The 18,401-nt window shown below is 36.8% G+C and overlaps 1 protein-coding gene across 1 annotated transcript in view; it reads right to left on the reverse strand.

Annotated features, from left to right (window-relative positions):
- GAB1 (GRB2 associated binding protein 1) overlaps window positions 1-18,401 on the reverse strand; it is a 123,853-nt gene that overhangs the window by 2,527 nt on the left and 102,925 nt on the right. Inside the window, exons 7-9 of the mRNA XM_028102265.2 lie at window positions 13,717-13,810; window positions 7,569-7,692; window positions 2,499-2,621 (exon numbers count right to left, since the gene is read on the reverse strand). Of these exons, the coding sequence (XP_027958066.1) occupies window positions 2,499-2,621; window positions 7,569-7,692; window positions 13,717-13,810 (341 nt within the window). The remainder of the gene's footprint in view (window positions 1-2,498; window positions 2,622-7,568; window positions 7,693-13,716; window positions 13,811-18,401) is intronic.

An 18,401-nucleotide genomic window follows, 5' to 3' on the forward strand; every position in this document is an offset into this window, starting at 1 on the left:
TTCACTTTCAGAGCTAAGAGGTGTTTTTTTAAAAGCAGTATTTCAAGAATGGCAAACTACATAGGCTGACAGGACCTCCTCTTTTTTTTTTTTTTTTAAGATTTTATTTATTTATTTGAGGGAGAGAAAGAGAGAGACTGTGCACAAGCCAGGGGAGTGGCAGAGGGAGATGGAGACTTCTCCATCTTCTCCCTCTCAGCAGGGAGCCCGATGTGAGGTTCAATCCCAGGACCCTGGGATCATGACCTGAGTCGAAGGCAGACGCCCTAACTGACTGAGCCACCCAGGCGCCCCAGGACCTCTTACTTCTAAAATACAACTAAATACTAACTTAAAACACATATAATTATTAATGCATTGCTGGGCTCTCTAGAAAGTAAGAGGAATACCCAAGGTGTGAGGGAAACAGAGGGGACGAATTGCTGCTCAAGGTAAACTTTACAGTTGTCTTCAGGATGAATGTCAATCTCAGCAATGCAATCAGGAGGCCCCGGGTGGGAGGACTTGCGCAATTTGAGACCATCCTGTTAAGCTAGGGACCCCTGAAGGGAACTGAGGTGGTCCTAGAGTGCTTCCCAGCAGAAGAAAATGCAAATCTATTTCGAAGGAAATTAGGTCCGTGGGATTCCCACAGATATGCTCAGCAAAATGATTTGCAAAAAAATGTATAAAACATGGAAGGAAACAAGTTATCAAGAGTGAGCAGAAATAACAAACACAGATTCAGGCCTCCAAAGACTTCAGACATTGAAATGACAATAAACAGTATAAAATATGTATGTATAAAATCTTTAAAGGAATCAAGAAAACTAAATAAAAGGAATAAAATAACAAGATATAAGAAACTATTCCAGGGCACCTGGGTGGCTCAGTTGGTTAAGCAACTGCCTTCGGCTCAGGTCATGATCCTGGAGTCCCGGGATCAAGTCCCGCATCGGGCTCCCCGCTCAGAGGGGAGTCTGCTTCTCCCTCTGACCCTCTTTCCTCTCGTGCTCTCTCTCACTCTCTCTCTCAAATAAATAAAATTTAAAAAAAAAACAACTATTCCAAACAGCTAGGCATATTTAAAAAAACAAGCAAAATTTCATTTTAGAAATAAAAATAACTGAAATTAAAAATTAAACAATGGGTTAAACAGGATAATTGAGAATTAGTGAACTTGGTGACAGATCTAAAGAAATTATCCAGATAAGTACAAAGAGATGAATAGAGAGAAAATATGAAAAAGTGAAGAGATATGGAAAATAAAAAAAATTCTAACTAATCTCTAATAAGAAACCTCAAATGAGAGGATAAGAGGAATAGCTGAAAAGCTGTATTTAAAGAGATAATGACTGGGGAGAAAAAAAGAGAGCAATAATGACTGGGACTTTCCAGAACTGTAAAAAATACAAATCCAGAAATAAAAACAGCACAACTTCCATCAAGCATGATAAATAAAAAGCAATCTATGTTTAGATACATTATAGTAAACATGCAGAATACTAAAGATATATAAAAGATATTAACATCAGTTAGACAAAAAAGAAATTATCTACAAAAGGACTGTAATTAGACTGACAGCATACTTTTCAACAGGAACTCTGGAAGACAGATACTGAACAGTATCTTCTATGTGTTGAGAGAGAAATTTATTGCCAATCAAGAACTGTGAACTCAAAAAAACTCTTTTTCAAGAATGAGGGCAAAATACAGATGTTTCACTCAAACAAAAATTGCAAGAATTTACCACTAACAGAACCACCCTCCCCCCCCCCCGGCCCCAACAGGAACTTCTAAAATACATATTTCAGGAGGAAGAGAAAAATGATTAATGGGGACACCTGGGTGGCTCATCGGTTAAGCATCCAACTCTTGATTTCAGCTCAGGTCATGATCTCAGGGTTGTGAGATGAAGCCCCATGTTGGGCTCCATGCTGGGTGTGGAGCCTGCTTAAGATCCTCTCTCCCTCTCTCTCTGCTCTTCTCCCCACATGCCCCCCTAACCCACCCCCAAGAAAAAAAGAAAAACAAATGATTATGGGAGGAAGGGCTAAAATACAAGAAGAAATGATAAGAAAGATAAGTTTGCAAGTACGTAGGAAAATGTAAGTAAACACTGTCTATATTATAAAGAATACTACTAATAGTACTAGTGTGTTATTTGTGGATTTAACAAAAGGAAAAAACCAAAACATTGGACAAAAATAGCACGTAAGTCAGAAGGGGAGTAATGGGAGAGAATGAAGACAATAATTAACTTCAGATTTTGTTAAGCAAGCACTTCAAAAGTAACCACTAAAAGAGAAGAAGTGTATAATTTCTGTACCATTAAAAAGGAAAAAATTAACTTATTAGTCTCCATAACTTTGTTAATTGTGATTTATGAAATAATATTAAGTAACAGACTTTACTAAATTTAAATTAAACATAGTAATAAAATTTCCCCAAAGGAAACATGAGTCTGTGGGTTTGCAATAGGTGAGCTGATTGTGTTTATAGAATGAGATTTCACTTACCTTACGTGGTGGTGTGGATTTCCCAGAATCTAAATCGAGATCTAGGTATTCCACTTGTTTGTCTCCTTTGGGCTTGACCATAGGACTGCTTCTTCCATCAAGACTATTACTGCCAAAAAGATTCTAAAAATGGTGATATAACAAAATCAACTGTTGGACATCCATGAGACATACTGCTTATCTTGTTTATTATCTATTAAAGCCAAAGTATTTATTTCAAGAGGATATGGCTTAAAACAATGTCTGCTTAGAAAGTTAAGTAACCTTTTAGGATTGGAGGAAAATAAGTAACATTAATAAAATTAGTTACAACTTAGCTTAGAGCAAGTTAAACGCAGTTTCAAAAGTTAAACTTGGTCCAAACTAGGACTAAAACATCAAGTTACAGTTAATTGCAATAGCACCACCTGAGCATTATTAAAATGGTATCTTTACACAATTATATTTTTAAACTAATGGATCTTTTCACTCCTTGCTTTCTAATTAAAATTTTTAATAAGTTTTATATTTTATTTAAAGGCTTTCATGTTGGGCGCTCGGGGGGCTCAGTCAGTTGAGCAATCGACTCTGGGTTTAGGCTCAGGTCATGATCTTAGGGTAATGCGGTCAGCTCTGTGCTCAGCGCGGAGTCGGCTTGCGTCTCCCTCTCCCTCTGTCCCTCCTCCTGCTTGCACTTTCTCTCTCTCTCTCTCAATTAAATAATCTTAAAAAAAAAGCTCTCACACTGAAATCAGTTTATAATATGTATGTTAACTAAAGGCTATGAACAATTACTCCACTGGCAAAGTTTGTTTTGTTTCAACCATCTGGAATTTTTACCACTTCATTTCTTCTGTCTTCTTCAGCCTTATCTCTTCCGTCCTAATAGGAATTGTACAACAGAAGCGCTACCTTCTAAAAACAGATAAAGGAAAAAGGAAGATAGAGGACAGCAATAAATGATAAAAACAAAAAAGTCCTGAGGCAGAAAAATGTAAAAGCAACAGGTTAACAGGAACCTGAAGATCACTGCTGAATAAGGAAAGGATGACATGAACTTATGCCCCTACACATATATCCTCTATGCTAATTACAACAGTCCTTCTAAACGTGTGCCAACAAATGCCTTGTTTCCCTGCCTTGCTGCTTTTAACCTCACCCAGAAATGTTCTGGACTTCTCATAGGCAAGACTATATACATATTCATTAGCAGCTTCCATCCTTGTGTCTTCTATCACATACATAGGAATATTCACGTATTATCTCATACTTTTGAAGAAAACCATAATGATGTAATATACTTAAAATTTATACTTGTTATAATGAACAAAACAATTTGGAAACTGCATAAACCTGGTTCTGTTCTTTTTTTTTAAGAGAGAGAGAGAGAGAGAGAGAGAGGGCGTGCATACCAGCAGGGGTGGGGTGGGGTGGGGGCTGGAGAGGGAGAGAGAATCTTAAGCAGCTTCCCCACCCAGTGCACAGGCCCCGGCAGGGCTTGATCTCAGAACCCTGAGTTCATCACCTGAGCCAAAATCAAGAGTTGGACACTTGACCAACTAAGCTACCCACACACCCCCTGTTGATTCTTTTATATTGCTACTCCTTTTCTTTTAGTTCAAGTTAAACAGAGTAAATTGTGATTTAGGGAAAGGAAATTGCTAGAAACTAAATACTGAATTTATTTCCTCATTTGAAGCAGGGCTGCTGATAGCCCGTGTCAAACATTTCTGTGAATTAGAAAAAGGTGTTCCTGCCTGTAAGGCTACACAGCTCTGTGCCGGGCCCACAGCCTGGTGAGCAGGACACGGTCTGAACTGCACGTACCCACAAACACAATACTCTGCAGTCTACTGTACATATTACATACTGTACACAGCATATCTATGCAGTGAGCAAGATGCATGGCTGAATGTGAGGGCTCTATCTGCAGGAACAGATTTTTAAACCAAGTTTACCAACTACTACTGATAAAACATTAAAAAAATATTGAAAATAACATATAGGGCACAAAAAAATGTAAGCAGTTTTGCTGCTCAATTAGTACAAATAGCTATTTCCCTCTCTCTTTTGTTCCTAATTCATAAAGAAACTGAAATTTTTTTTTCTGAATGACTCCATATTTTCATTCTCACATATAAAATCAAGCAGAAGAGTGTGTGTGTGTGTGTGTGTGTGTGTGTGTGTAAAATTTTGTATTCAAATGTGACTCGTGAAAGAACCCATACCTGGAATTCCCCTAACTGGAAATGCCTAGCGTTGTTCACAGTATTACAAGGCTATGAAAGGAACCTATGAGTTCATATGAGGTACACTTTAACTTAAACTCAAGCTGTTCCTAAAGAGAATTTCTCAGAATTGCTGGCTAAATTGTTTTCTGTCTAGTTATTATTAGAATTGGAAATTTTTTCATCTTTAAGTATTGTTAAAATTTGTGACCCTGCAAGGTAGTCCATTTACTCTTGATCTAATCTCAACTGGGAACAACCTGTTCCTGCGTTCTAGTCTTTAACCCAGTGCTTTCCCAAAACAGTTTAGAAAAACCCTAAGATTCTAGGAGTTATAATAAATGTTCTATGATTTAAAAAGAAAAACAATAGTGCTTTGATTTTCTAAAATTCTTTTTTTAAAGTACGGGAAATTATTGAACATATTTTTGTCGTCATTGTTATATAACAATATTTATGTCTTTAGTAGTGAGGTACAGTCACCCAAATTTCAAGTGTCATTTTAAGGGTTCACTTCACGAATGCCTGACTTTGGATCTCTATAAATTAATAGACCAGCATCACGGTTTCATTAAATACTGCCCGCTCTATGATCACCGGGATGGTAAATGTATCATGCTTTGAAACTTCAATGTACAGAATTTAATCTTCATTGTAGGCATAAGCCAGATTTGATCTGATCCTGTCTCAACTTCTCCAAGACAATTTTTTTTATTGACTTCATCAGTCCGAGCATAATGAGATCTTGTGAATTTCTATGGTATTCCACTAATGTACTAACTTCCAAGAGGTATGGAAAACATTGGGGTAACTATCATGTTCTTTTCTAAGGAAGAGTTGTCTGGACTATGATGAACTCTTATAGCTGGCAGCATGAGGAAATGGAAATGGTGGCTGGCTTCTCTATTGTGAATGGGGGGGTGGATATTTTTACGGGGAACATTTTTGCTTATTTCTAACACTTAGGACCGAAGTACTTTAGAAAATCATCAGCCGGCAGGCAAAAGGACCTTTCTGGCTTAATGATATAAGGGATAAAAGAAAATTTTATTTTCTTAATTTCCTTTGACTTTCTGATTGTAATGTTTTTCTTTCTCATCTTTTCCCTTCACCTAACACTAACTTGTGACAAATCACATTTCCAAACTTGCCTATTACATGTCCTTTCCAAGATTTTTATGGTAATTTACTACTTTGGGCAAAAGGAAACTCTTTTAGTATCTCCGAAAATAATTATACTTTTGTAATAAAAAAAATCCATTCAACCACCTAAGGATAAAAATTGATAACAATATATACTCTGATATTGCACTGAGGATTTATGTAGACTTTTACCAGTCTATTCATTATAATGAGAAAAAAATAAGTTAATAAAAATAATAAAACACCACTTATCAAGTTGAAATATCTTGAATGCAAAAGCAGAAACCAATTAATAAAAATTGCTCTGCCTTAAAAAATTAGTGAAAGCATTATTGATATAGCTAGCTTGTATTCTAATCCAGGACTGATATAAACATTTTAAATTATCTTATTCATTTTGTACAACATATAAATTTGATATTTTAAAGTTAATTAGTTTAAGCACCATATCAAGATTTTCAAATCACCTAATTTTTGTGAGGAACCTGTTTTTGCCTAAAGTACATTAAAGACGTAAAACAAATTTGTTGATAGAGATTCTATTTTGAATCTCTAGAGTATTGCTTTAAAGAAAATAAAGTCACTAAAATGTTACCCATTCCAAATTTTGGTATCACATGCTTGCTTATCCTGGCAATACTACCTGGTTGTGCCCTAACATCTGCCTTTCCCTCTCCCACATGAATAGGTTTTTGGCCAGGCCCACTGTCTCTCAGAACAAAGGATGTTTCCCAGCCCCTCTTGTATCTATGTGGCCACACAGTGTGTACGGCAGTTTCTGGGAATCTTCTTTATAAGGCAGATAGGCTTTCCTCTACTCTGCAGCTTAGAATGTGAATTGCTGGTGCAGCACCCCTTGTTCTAGGAGCATGTGAACCACACCCAGAAGATGGTGGACAGGAGAAGTGGAAGGGGTCAGAGTCCCCAAGGACTTTGTAAAACAGGGCTGCCACAACAATCCTGGCTTGATTCTCTGGACTCTTACATGAAAAAGAAATAAATGTCTGTTTAAAGTCATTGTTATTTGTTTATCTTTTGTTACTTGCAGGTGAACCCAATCATAACTGATACACTCATCTACCAAAATACAAGTAACAGAGCAAACACTGAACCTGATTTGAGGGAAAACAAAAGCAAAATATTATTTCAACATTAAAATAGCTTGTATTCTTAAATATCTGCAGTATTTTCTAGCAACTATGTAATTTCTGGAGAACTCAGGCTTGCTACAATTATAAAATTCTTGTGCCTTATGCCAATACAGCCAATCTGAAACAAATTAGGTTTGTAACAGGTCTGTAATCTTTAAGCCACATCTAAGGGTATATTATTGAAAGATTATCAAAAGCCTCCTATATAAGATCATTTCACTCTAAGAGTGCCATAAAGTGGGCCTGGAGAACTGCATTATGAAATACTTCCAGTATATTTTCTTGAATAATTTCAAAAATCAAATATATCTTAAAAGAAACATAACTATAAAATTATGATTTTTAACTAATTTTTATCTACTTTATAGATGCTGATATTAAACACTGATGCTTTATTGGTTTTAAACTTTACAACATTATTATTTAAAAAGCATTTTAAATAATTGTCTTCTAGCCTTTTTCCATAAGTATATAAAGGTAAGATTTAGAAACTGGAAGAAATGTCCTGGCGTGCAGGACTTGGAAGGGCTGCTTGGAAGGACAGAAGTGAAGATGCAGACATTACGTACTGAGTCCTCGCTGGAAAGGTTTGGGTTCATGGGAACGTAATTCTCTTCACTGTCGTGGGAGTCGCTGCTTGAAGTTGTGCTATGCACTGAATCCGGTCGGGGAGATAAGGGAAACCTAGAGGAGCTAATTACAGAAACTACTGTTACAAACCTAAACCTGAACAAGTTTCTAAAATCACTTCCAAAATAAACATGAGTGATAGTTTACATTTTTTCAGAAGTATTCACTAAAGTTTACAATCATTTATTGTATATATTTATTTTAATACAACTTATTGCATACATTCAAACGCACACCTAATGTTTATGGCTATATAGTAAAAAGTATATCTTCAGGCATCAAATTCCTTGTGTAGAACAAAAAAAGTACTACCGGTGATTTGGGGGATAAGTAGAAAGTCACAGATATGAAAAGGAATATTGAAGAGTTCCTAGTTAAAAAAACTAGCTATATGAACACATAAAACACAAACACATATTTAGTGCAGGTTTGTAACTTCACATATTCACAAAAATCTTGATTAAATAACCCCCACAAGAAACTGCCGTATTTTCCAGATCAGTGGATCTTGGAAATTTCTAGCCTCACGAACCATTTATACCCTTAAAAATTATTGAGAACCCCAAGGAACTTTGTTTATTTGGGTTATACCTATTTACCATATTACAAATAATAGAACATTTCTTAAAAACACAAGAGTAATAGTCCAGGATGGTGGAGGAATAGGTGACCTTAGTCTTGTCTGGTCCCAGGAATTCAGCTAGATAGCTATCAAATCATTCTGAATACCTGCGAACTCAACCAGAGATCTAAGAAAAGAATAGCTGCAACTCTACAAATAGAAAAGTGACCACTTTCTGCAAGAATGGCAAGACAGAAAAATTCACCTCAAAAGTGAATAAGAGGCAGTACCAACTGCCAGGGACCTAATCGGTATGGACTAAGTAAGATGTCGGAACTAGAGTTCAGAATAATGATTATAATAGCTGGGCTTGAAAAAAGCATAGAAGACACTAGAGAATCCCTTTCTGGAGAAATAAAAGAACTAAAATCAAACCAAGTCGAAATAAAAAAGCTATTAATGAGATGCAATAAAAAATGGAGGCTCTAACTGCTAAGATAAATGAGGCAGAAGAGAGAAGTAGTGATATAGAAGACCAAGTGATGGAGAATAAAGAAGGCGAGAAAAAGAGAAACAACTACTGGATCACAAGGGGAGAATTGAAGAGATAAGAGATACCATAAAGTGAAACAGTATTAGAATAATTGGGATCCCAGAAGACAAAAGAGAGAGAGAGACAGAAGGTATATTGGAGCAAATCACAGCTGAGAACTTCCCTCATCTGTGGAAGGAAACAGGCATTCAAGTCCAGGAGTCACAGAGAACCCCCCGCAAAATCAGTAAAAATAGGTCAAAACCTCGACATATAATAGTGAAATGTGCAAATCTCACAAGGAGAAAATCCTGAAAGCTGCTCAGGACAAGAGGTCTATAACCTACAATGGTAGAAACATTAGACTGGCAGCAGACCTATCCACAGAGATCTGGCAGGCCAGAAAGGACTGGCATGATATCTTCAGTGCGCTAAATGAGAAAAACATACAGCCAAGAATACTTTATCCAGCAAGGATGTCATTCAAAATAGAAAGAGAGATTAAAAGCTTCCAGGAGAAACAGAAACTAAAAGAATTTCTAATCACTAAACCAGCCTGGCAAGAAATATTATAGGGGATCCTGTAAACAAAGACACAGCCCAAAAGTAACATAAACCAGAAAGGAACAGAAACAATATACAGAAACAGTCACTTCACAGGTAATACAATGTCACTAAATTCATTTCTCAATAGTTACTCTGAATGTAAATGGGCTAAATACCCCAATCAAAAGACAAAGGGTATCAGATTGGATAAAAAGGCAAGACCCGTGGATATGCTGTCTGCAAGAGACTCATTTTAGACCTAAAGACACCTCCAGATTGAAAGTGAGGTGGGAGGGAAACCATTTATAATGCTAATGGACATCAAAAGAAAGCTGGGGTGTCAATCCTTGTATCAGACAAATTAGATTTTAAACCAAAGACTGTAATAAGAGATGAGGAAGGACACTATATCATACTTAATGGGTCTATCTAACAAGAAGATCTAACAATTTTAAATATCTATGCCCCTAACATGGGAGCAGCCAATTAATAACAAAATCAAAGAAACAAATCAACAATAATACAATAATAGTAGGGGACTTTAACACCCTCCTTGCCAAAATGGACAGATCATTTTAAGCAAAAGATCAACAAAGAAATAAAGGCTTTAAATGACACACTGGACCAGATGGACTTCACAGATATATTCAGAAAATTCCATCCCAAAGCAACAGAATATATATTCTTCTCTAGTGCCCATGGAACATTCTCCAGAATAGATCACATCCTAGGTCACAAATCAGGTCTCAACTGGTACCAAAAGATTGGGATCATTCCCTGCATTTTTTCAGACCACAATGCTTTGAAAGTTGAACTCAATCACAAGAGGAAATTTGGAAAGAACTCAAAACATGGAGGCTAAAGAGCATCCTACTAAAGAATGAATGAGTCAACCAGGACATTAAAGAAGAATTAAAAAAATTCATGGAAACCAATGAAAATGAAAACACGACTGTTCAAAATCTTTGGGATTCAACAAAGGCAGTCCTGAGAGGGAAGTGTATAGCAATATAAGCCTTCCTCAAAAAAACAAAGTCTCAAATCACAACCTAACCTTAAACCTAAAGGAGCTGGAGAAAGAACAGCAAATAAAGCCTAAGCCCAGCAGGAGAAGAGAAATAATAAAGATCAGAGCAGAAATCAAGAAACAGAAACCAAAAGAACAGTAGAACAGATCAACGAAACTAGGAGCTGGCTCTTTGAAAGAATTAATAAAATTGATAAATCCCTGGCCAGACTTAACAAAAGAAAAGAGAAAGTACCCAAATAAATACAATCATGAATGAAGGAGGAGAGATCACAACCAACACCAAAGAAATACAAACAATTATAAGAACATATTATGAGCAACTACATGCCAGCAAATTAGGCAATCTGGAAGAAATGGATGCATTCCTAGAGATGTATAAACTATCAAAACTGAACCAGGAAGAAAACCTGAACAGACCCATAACTAGCAAGGAAATTGAAGCAGTCATCAAAAATCTCCCAACAAACAAGAGCCCAGGGCCAGATGGCTTCCCAGGGGAATTCTACCAAAAATTGAAAGAAGAATTAATACCTATTCTGAAACTGTTTCAAAAAATCAAAATGGAAGGAAAACTTCCAAACTCTTTTTACGAGGCATTACCTTGATCCCAAAACCAGACAAAGACCCCACCAAAAGGAATTACAGACCAATACCCCGATGAATATGGATGCAAAAATTCTCACCAAGATACTAGCCAACAGGATCCAACAGTACATTAAAAGGATTATTCACCATGACCAAGTGGGATTTATTCCTGGGCTACAGGTTGGTTCAACATCTGCAAATTAATCTACGTGATACACCACATTAATAAAAGAAAGGACAAGAACCATATGATCCTCTCAATCGATGCAGAAAAAGCATTTGACGAAGTACAGCATCCTTTCTTGATTAAAACTCTTCACAGTGTAGGGATAGACGGAACATACCTCAATATCATAGAAACCATCTATGAAAAGCCCACAGTAAATATCATTCTCAATGGGGAAAAACTGAGAGCTTTCCCCTAAGATCAGGAACACGACAGGCATGTCACCTCTCACCAATTTTTATTCAACACAGTACTAGAAGTCCTAGCCCCAGCAATCAGACAACAAAAAGAAATAAAAGGCATCCAAATTGGCAAAGAAATCAAACTCTCACTCTTTGCAGATGACATGATATTCTATGTGAAAAACCCAAAAGACCCCACCCTGAAATTGCTAGAATTCATACAGGAATTCAAGTGGCAGGATATAAAATCAGTGCCCAGAAATCAGTTGCATTTCTATACACTTAACAATGAGACCGAAGAAAGAGAGATTAAGGAGTCAATACCATTTACAATTGCACCAAAACCGTAAGATACCTAGGAATAAATCTAACCAAAGAGGCAAAGAAAACTATAGACCACTCATTTAAGAAATTGAGGAAGACACAAAGAAATAGAAAAACATTGCAAGTTTATGGACTGGAAGAACAAATATTGTTAAAATGTCTATGCTACCTAGAGCAATTCATTGTAATCCCTACCAAAAACGCCTTCAACTTTTTTCACAGAGCTGGAACAAATAATCCTAAAATTTGTATGGAACCAGAAAAGACCCTGAATAGCCAAAGGGATGTTGAAAAAAACCCCAAAGCTGGTGGCATCACAATTCTGGACTTAAAGCTCTATTACAAAGCTGTAATCATCAAGACAGTATGGTACTGGTACAAAAACAGACACATAGATCAATGGAACAGAATAGAGAACCCGGAAATGGACCCTCAACTCTATGGTCAGCTGATCTTTGACAAAGCATGAAAGAATATCCAATAGAAAAAAGATGGTCTCTTCAACAAATGGTGTTGGGAAAATTGCACAGCCACATGCAGAAGAATGAAACTGGACCATTTCTTTTCATCATACATAAAAATAGACTCAAAATGGATAAAAGACCTAAATGTGAAACAGGAATCCATCAAAATCCTAGAGAAGAACATAGGCAGCAACCTCTGTGACCTTGGCCACAGCAACTTCTTGCTAGACACGTCTCCAAAGGCCAGAGAAACAAAGGCAAAAATGAACTATTGGGACTTCATCAAGATAAAAAGATTTTGCATGGCAGAGGAAACAGTCGACAAAACCAAAAGACAACTGACAGAATGGGAGAAGTTATCTGCAAATGCCTTATCAGATAAAGGGCTAGTATCCAAAATCTATAAAGAACTTATCAAACTCAACACCCAAAGAACAAATCATCCAATTAAGAAATGGGCAGAAGGCATGAACAGACATTTCTGCAAAGAAGACACATCCAAATGGCAACAGACACATGAAAAAATGCTCAACATCACTCGGCATCAGGGAAATACAAATCAAAACCTCAGTAAGATACCACCTCACACCAGTCAGAATGGCTAAAATTAACAAGTCAGGAAACAACAGATGTTGGCGGGGATGCGGAGAAAGGGGAACCCTCTTACACTGTTGGTGGGAATGCAAGCTGGTGCAGCTACTCTGGAAAACAGTATGGAGGTTCCTCAAAAAGTTGAAAATAGCTACCCTATGACCCAGCGATTGTGGGTATTTAACCCCAAAGATACAAATGTAGTCATCCGAAAGGGCACATGCACCCCAGTGTTTATAGCAGCAATGTCCACAACAGCCAAACTGGAGAGAGCCCAGATGTCCATCCACAGATGAATGGATAAAGATGATGTGTTTTATATATATACACGCAATGGAATACTACTTGGCATTCAAAAAAATGAAATCTTGCCATTTGCAGTGGCAAGGATGGAACTAGAGGGTATTACGCTAAACTAAATAAGTCAATCAGAGAAAGACAATTATCATATGATCTCACTCATATGTGGAATTTAAGAAACAAAACAGAGGATCATAGGGGAAGAGAAGAAAAAATAAAACAAGATGAAGTCAGAGAGGGAGAGAAACCATAAGAGACTCTTAATCATAAGAAACAAACTGAGGGTTGCTGGAGGGGAGGGGGGTGAGGGATGGGGTAATTGAGTGGTAGATATTAAGGAGGGCACACGATGTAATGAGCACTGGTTCTTATATAAGACTGATGAATCACTGACCTCTACCTCTGAAACTGATAATACATTGTTAATTAATTGAATTAAAAAAATAGACTTATACATAAAAACAAACAATCAAAAAACACCACAAGAGTACACAAATATTTTCTATTTATTACCTGTCCCGGGATATGATCAAACACTATGTAGCCTCTGGAAAACTCCAGCAAATACTCATGAGAGAAAGAGAGTGGAAAGGGCAAAAGCCATCTTAGCATCTTAATGAAAATAGTTTTGACCTCACAGAACCCGAAAAGGAGGGGCTTCCCAGACCATACTGTGGGAACCACTGTTCCAGGTATTTTCCATTATAGTGAACAATCAAGGTACATATTTTAAACAAAGACTTACTCTCGAGCAAAACTCCTAGTGATGGGAGATCTAACTGGGGCTTGTAGCTCTTCCCATTCTGGCAAAGGTTTTATTTCTAAAGGTGCTGGCTTGGCTGAAATGAAAAAGAGAAAAAGAGGCTTCAGTATACAGAAATTTGGAAAACAAAACAAGATCCTCACTCTCTCTCTCTACTTATACGTTATAGCCAGAGTACACCTAAGACCAGCTGGTTTCACACATGAAAAGAGCTTCATGGATGTTAGGTGATTTGCCCAAGGTTACACAGCTAAATAATGAGTGACAAAAGCTAAACCCAATAATGTTTCCTGGTTGTTGACTCAAAGTCTAAAGCTCTATTACAACACACTGCTTCTTAATTTAATATTTTATGAAAATAAACTAAAAGAGAAGAAAGGGTAATGTGACCCAATTCCTTTACTTAATGTATACTTTTCCTTATTTCCTTTTTGTAAAAAATAATTTATCCCCAAGTATGGAGCTTTAATTTCTATGTAAAAACATTTCTACTCTTCAACACTGAAGCATCAGTTATATAACTATACATATAAAATGATGTATAGAAAGCATTAAATACCAAACTTTGCTAAAATCAAAAACTGAAAAAAGAATTGACCAAATCTTTTAAACTAATTCAAGCCCAGTCTGGAAACAAATAAAAGAAAGCAATAATAACATTTTAAGGCTCAAACTCAGCTCTGAGAGAAGGCCATTATTAAAAATTACCTCAAAGTTTTAGCTTATTTAACCAACAATATCCTTTACCAAATTAAATAATAAACACTAATATTCTTATTGGCTTGATTTATAAGTGGTCTTTGCTTATGTACCTCATTATTACAACAGACAATTACCACGCTAGTAAATACCACAGAGCTCTCAGCCCTTAAGGTCAAGAATGAAACATTTTTCAGAAATAAACTAAATGAACAAAAGAACTAAAATTGTATGTTAACATTAATTATATTTTAGGAGACTATTTAAACATATTAGGTAAATATTTTGGTTACATTTCATCCTGCCACTCCAAAGAAAAATATTTCATTTTTCTAGGTTTCCTTCTTCTAGTCTTTGTCCATATATGGACATACTTTTACTCAACTCATACTTTTAATCAACTATGTTATAATTACCATCAAATTATAAAATAGCTGGTCATTTTAAAGGACTCTATAGATTCACTGGGGCTTGTAGGTATTTTTGTCTATTCAAAACAAAAAACAATGTGATTTTCTGAAGACGAGATTAAGTCTGAGTTTAAATCTTGCGCACCTATACGCTTAAAATAGATAAGCACAGAATATTGTGCTTAGCGAACATATTTCTTTAATTCTTATGTTTTATTTTTTTGAAACCCAAAGGTTAATGGCAGTTTAAGCTGTCAAATACTAAGTAATGGCATAAAATAATCCATGGGAAGTGATTCTTTATTTTGTCTCAGAACAGAATACATATCACATTCTATATAAATAAAGAAGGCATTTGGAACTCACAAGTAGCTCACAAGCTTAATGAAAACAATGTATGGATGTCCAAAAGGTTAAGAGAATAAGGCAAAAGGACAAGACTAAATATCATGTATTATCAAATTTATCATGCTGCTATTCATGGCACAACAAGTAGACTTGGGTGTATGGAAAGCCACAATGGGAAGACACACATCATGGGAAGCATTCACTTTAGAAATAATGCGCTAGGAAGCTTTATTTACAACATCAGTAGTACTTAAGGCTCTTCTCTTTTACTTTTTAAGAAAAAAGCATCACAAAATAAATAAATTCCCAATGCCCCATCCAGCATGCGGTACTAAAGTACATACCCTTTCTTCTTGTAGCAAAGTCACCTATGGTTTGTGAATCAGTTCGCTCTAAACCATGGGTTTTGGGTCTTAAAATTTTAGGACTTTGACCTAATTGGTAAAAAGAAGACTCTCTTAATATGTTATTTTTTTAATTGGAAAAATGGATTCTGTAAAAAAGCATCAGAGCCCTGAGCAGAAATGTTACATCTCAAAGCATAAACAAAAGTTTGTTTGTGGAAAATATTTCAATCTTGCTACATATAATTCATGCTCAGTACAATGGAAAGGAAGAAGCTTCATGCAACAGTGTGACAAGCCAAGTGTTATAAAAGATGGTAAGGTTTTAGTGGGATAACCAGACTGGTTAGTGGTTATCTTTATTTGGGGGAAGGGAGGAAAGACATGTGCCATGTTAGTTATTCTTCTAACATGCCTTAGAAAACTGGATCAAATAAAAAATTATAAAATACCTCAGACCTCAAAGTACATCTTTTCTTTGAAGTCTGATAAGAAAGTACCAAGGCCTACTTCCCTAGAATATTACTTTCTTAATTTAATGGAGGTATTTAAACAACCTTAATCTGATTACTCTTTGACCTCCTGTCCAAAAGCCCTTCTAGAGAAGCATGTTGATGCTACAATGTGTGCTAATCCAAGATCAAAACCAAGACCACTGATGTTTCCCCTGGATACTGGTAGTTGCCGGGGGACATCATTTTGCAAAGATTAGAGGTCTCGATTCTGGAACTGCTGGTTGTTTAGCTTCTATGTAAGTATTTGAAAACAAAAATTCAGTTGCCCTCATTTTCTTTTCATTTACTCTCTGCCACATACAAGTGCTGCTGAAAAGCCCTATGAGAAGTACAGGGTGAACATTCAGCAGTGGCCTTCACTTTTTCCCATAGGAAGCCTGGCGGCCAGAGTAGCAATATCATTTAAATCAGTAATTTAAGCTGCTCTTTTCTCAATGGAACCAAATTTTCATCTTTTTTTTTTTTTTGGCATTTACAAAACTGAGTCAACATCTATTAGATGGCAAAATTAAGAATTTGCTGATTAAGTGGCAATATCTAGTACCTTATCTACCGAAGGTTAAAAGTTTCTTAAAATAGGAATCTCTAGGTTATAAAACGTGAGAGTTCTCTAATGAACCAATTTTCTAAGTTAGGCAATTAATACATTGAGTTGATTCGGAAATGAGGCAGGTCTAGTTTAAAATGTGAGTGATGAGATTTGGGGCTGTAATCCTACCCCTAATGCTGAATACCTATCCAGGGCCCACACTGGCAGGGCACTTTCCTAAAAACAACAGAGGAGGGCAGCTTTTTATCAACTCCCCAAAACAACGTACTTCCCTTCAAAAAAAGTAAGAGGCAGAGGGTAAGGGTTACCACAGAAAAATACTTATTTCACAGCTAAAAGGCTTTTACACATCAAATCCAGCTTCTTCATTTTATGGATGAGATACCCCTGAAGAACGAAAGAGGTTACGTGACTTGCTTGGGTAACAACATTACAGACACCAAATGAAGGCTTCCCCTAGCCTCGCACCTGCTGGTGTATGCTCCTGTGCTGTCCACACTGTTTTACCTCTCGATCCTTTTGGGCAATCGAAAATCCGAGGAAACCAGTGTTTAGAGGTCAGTTTTGAACTGCTCAGTTCAGTTCGAGATCTTATATCTACTTGAATGCCACAGGTAGCTGATCTGTGAGTGACGTGAAGTTTAATAATTGTTTTCAGGGCGACTTCTGGTTTGCTGGTGTCCCCTCAGTGTGTCTTCTGCCCTCCTCCTTTTCTCAAAGACCCACTAGCTTTGGGTGCCTGGGTGGCTCAGTTTGTTAATCGTCTGCCTTCGGCTCAGATCATGATCTCCATGTCCTGGGATCGAGCCCCATGTCCAGCTTCTGGCTCAGCAGGAAGTCAGCTTCTCCCTCTCCCTCTCCCCCCTGCATGTGCTCTGTCTCTCTCCCTCTCAAATGAATAAATAAAATATTAAAAATAAAAAGAATCTCCTTTTGACCCTCCCCTTCTCTATAAAAAGAAAAAAATAAAACCTCTTTGTGCCATAGTTTCCTCATCTGTAAAATGGAGATGATGATAATAATAAAATACCTATATCATAAAAATATTGTAAAGTTTAAAAAAGATAATACATGAAAACATTGAGAACATTGGCCTATTCTAAGCATACAATAAAAATTAGCCATTACGGGGCACCTGGGTGGTTCAGTTGGTTAAGCGACTGCCTTTGGCTCAGGTCATGATCCTGGAGTCCCGGGATCGAGTCCCACATCGGGCTCCCTGCTCAGCGGGGAGTCTGCTTCTCCCTCTGACCCTCTTCCCTCTCGTGCTCTCTATCTCTCGTTCTCTCTCTCTCTCAAATAAATTTTAAAAAAATAATAAAATCTTTAAAAAAAAAAAAAGACCCACTAGCTTCATTAGGTCTGGGCTTCTTCCTGATTTGTCACTGGGTTTCTCCCCCAGTGGTCACCCCGCCTGTGATCTACTTCCATTCTTCCCATGTCTGACAGCTCCCTGCAGTGATCCTTCTACTACCTGACCCTGAACAGATCATCTCTTCTCCAAACCAATTCCATCTGTTAAGCACTGTCAAGGGCACACCTTGGTTTTCCTAATAGAAAAATATTGTATCAGGTGAGGTTTTTAAAGTGTTTTTATAAAATTTATATGTATTTTCCACTCCATGCAAAGCTCAAGGTTGATTTTGGGACCAAAGTCGCAATGTGGAAGTGTGGCACTGAATCATACTGAGTCACTTAGGACATTTTGTTAGCTTTATCTCTTTATATCCCTCCAAACTCAATTTGACATTGATGTTCCAGACAGAAATGAAAGTCATACCCAAATGATGGCTCAGTACTA

This window comes from Eumetopias jubatus, unplaced genomic scaffold (assembly GCF_037043125.1).
Source record: "Eumetopias jubatus isolate StellerSeaLion01/CBP00866 unplaced genomic scaffold, mEumJub1_p1.0 scaffold_2, whole genome shotgun sequence".
Taxonomy (NCBI): Eukaryota; Metazoa; Chordata; class Mammalia; order Carnivora; family Otariidae; genus Eumetopias; species Eumetopias jubatus.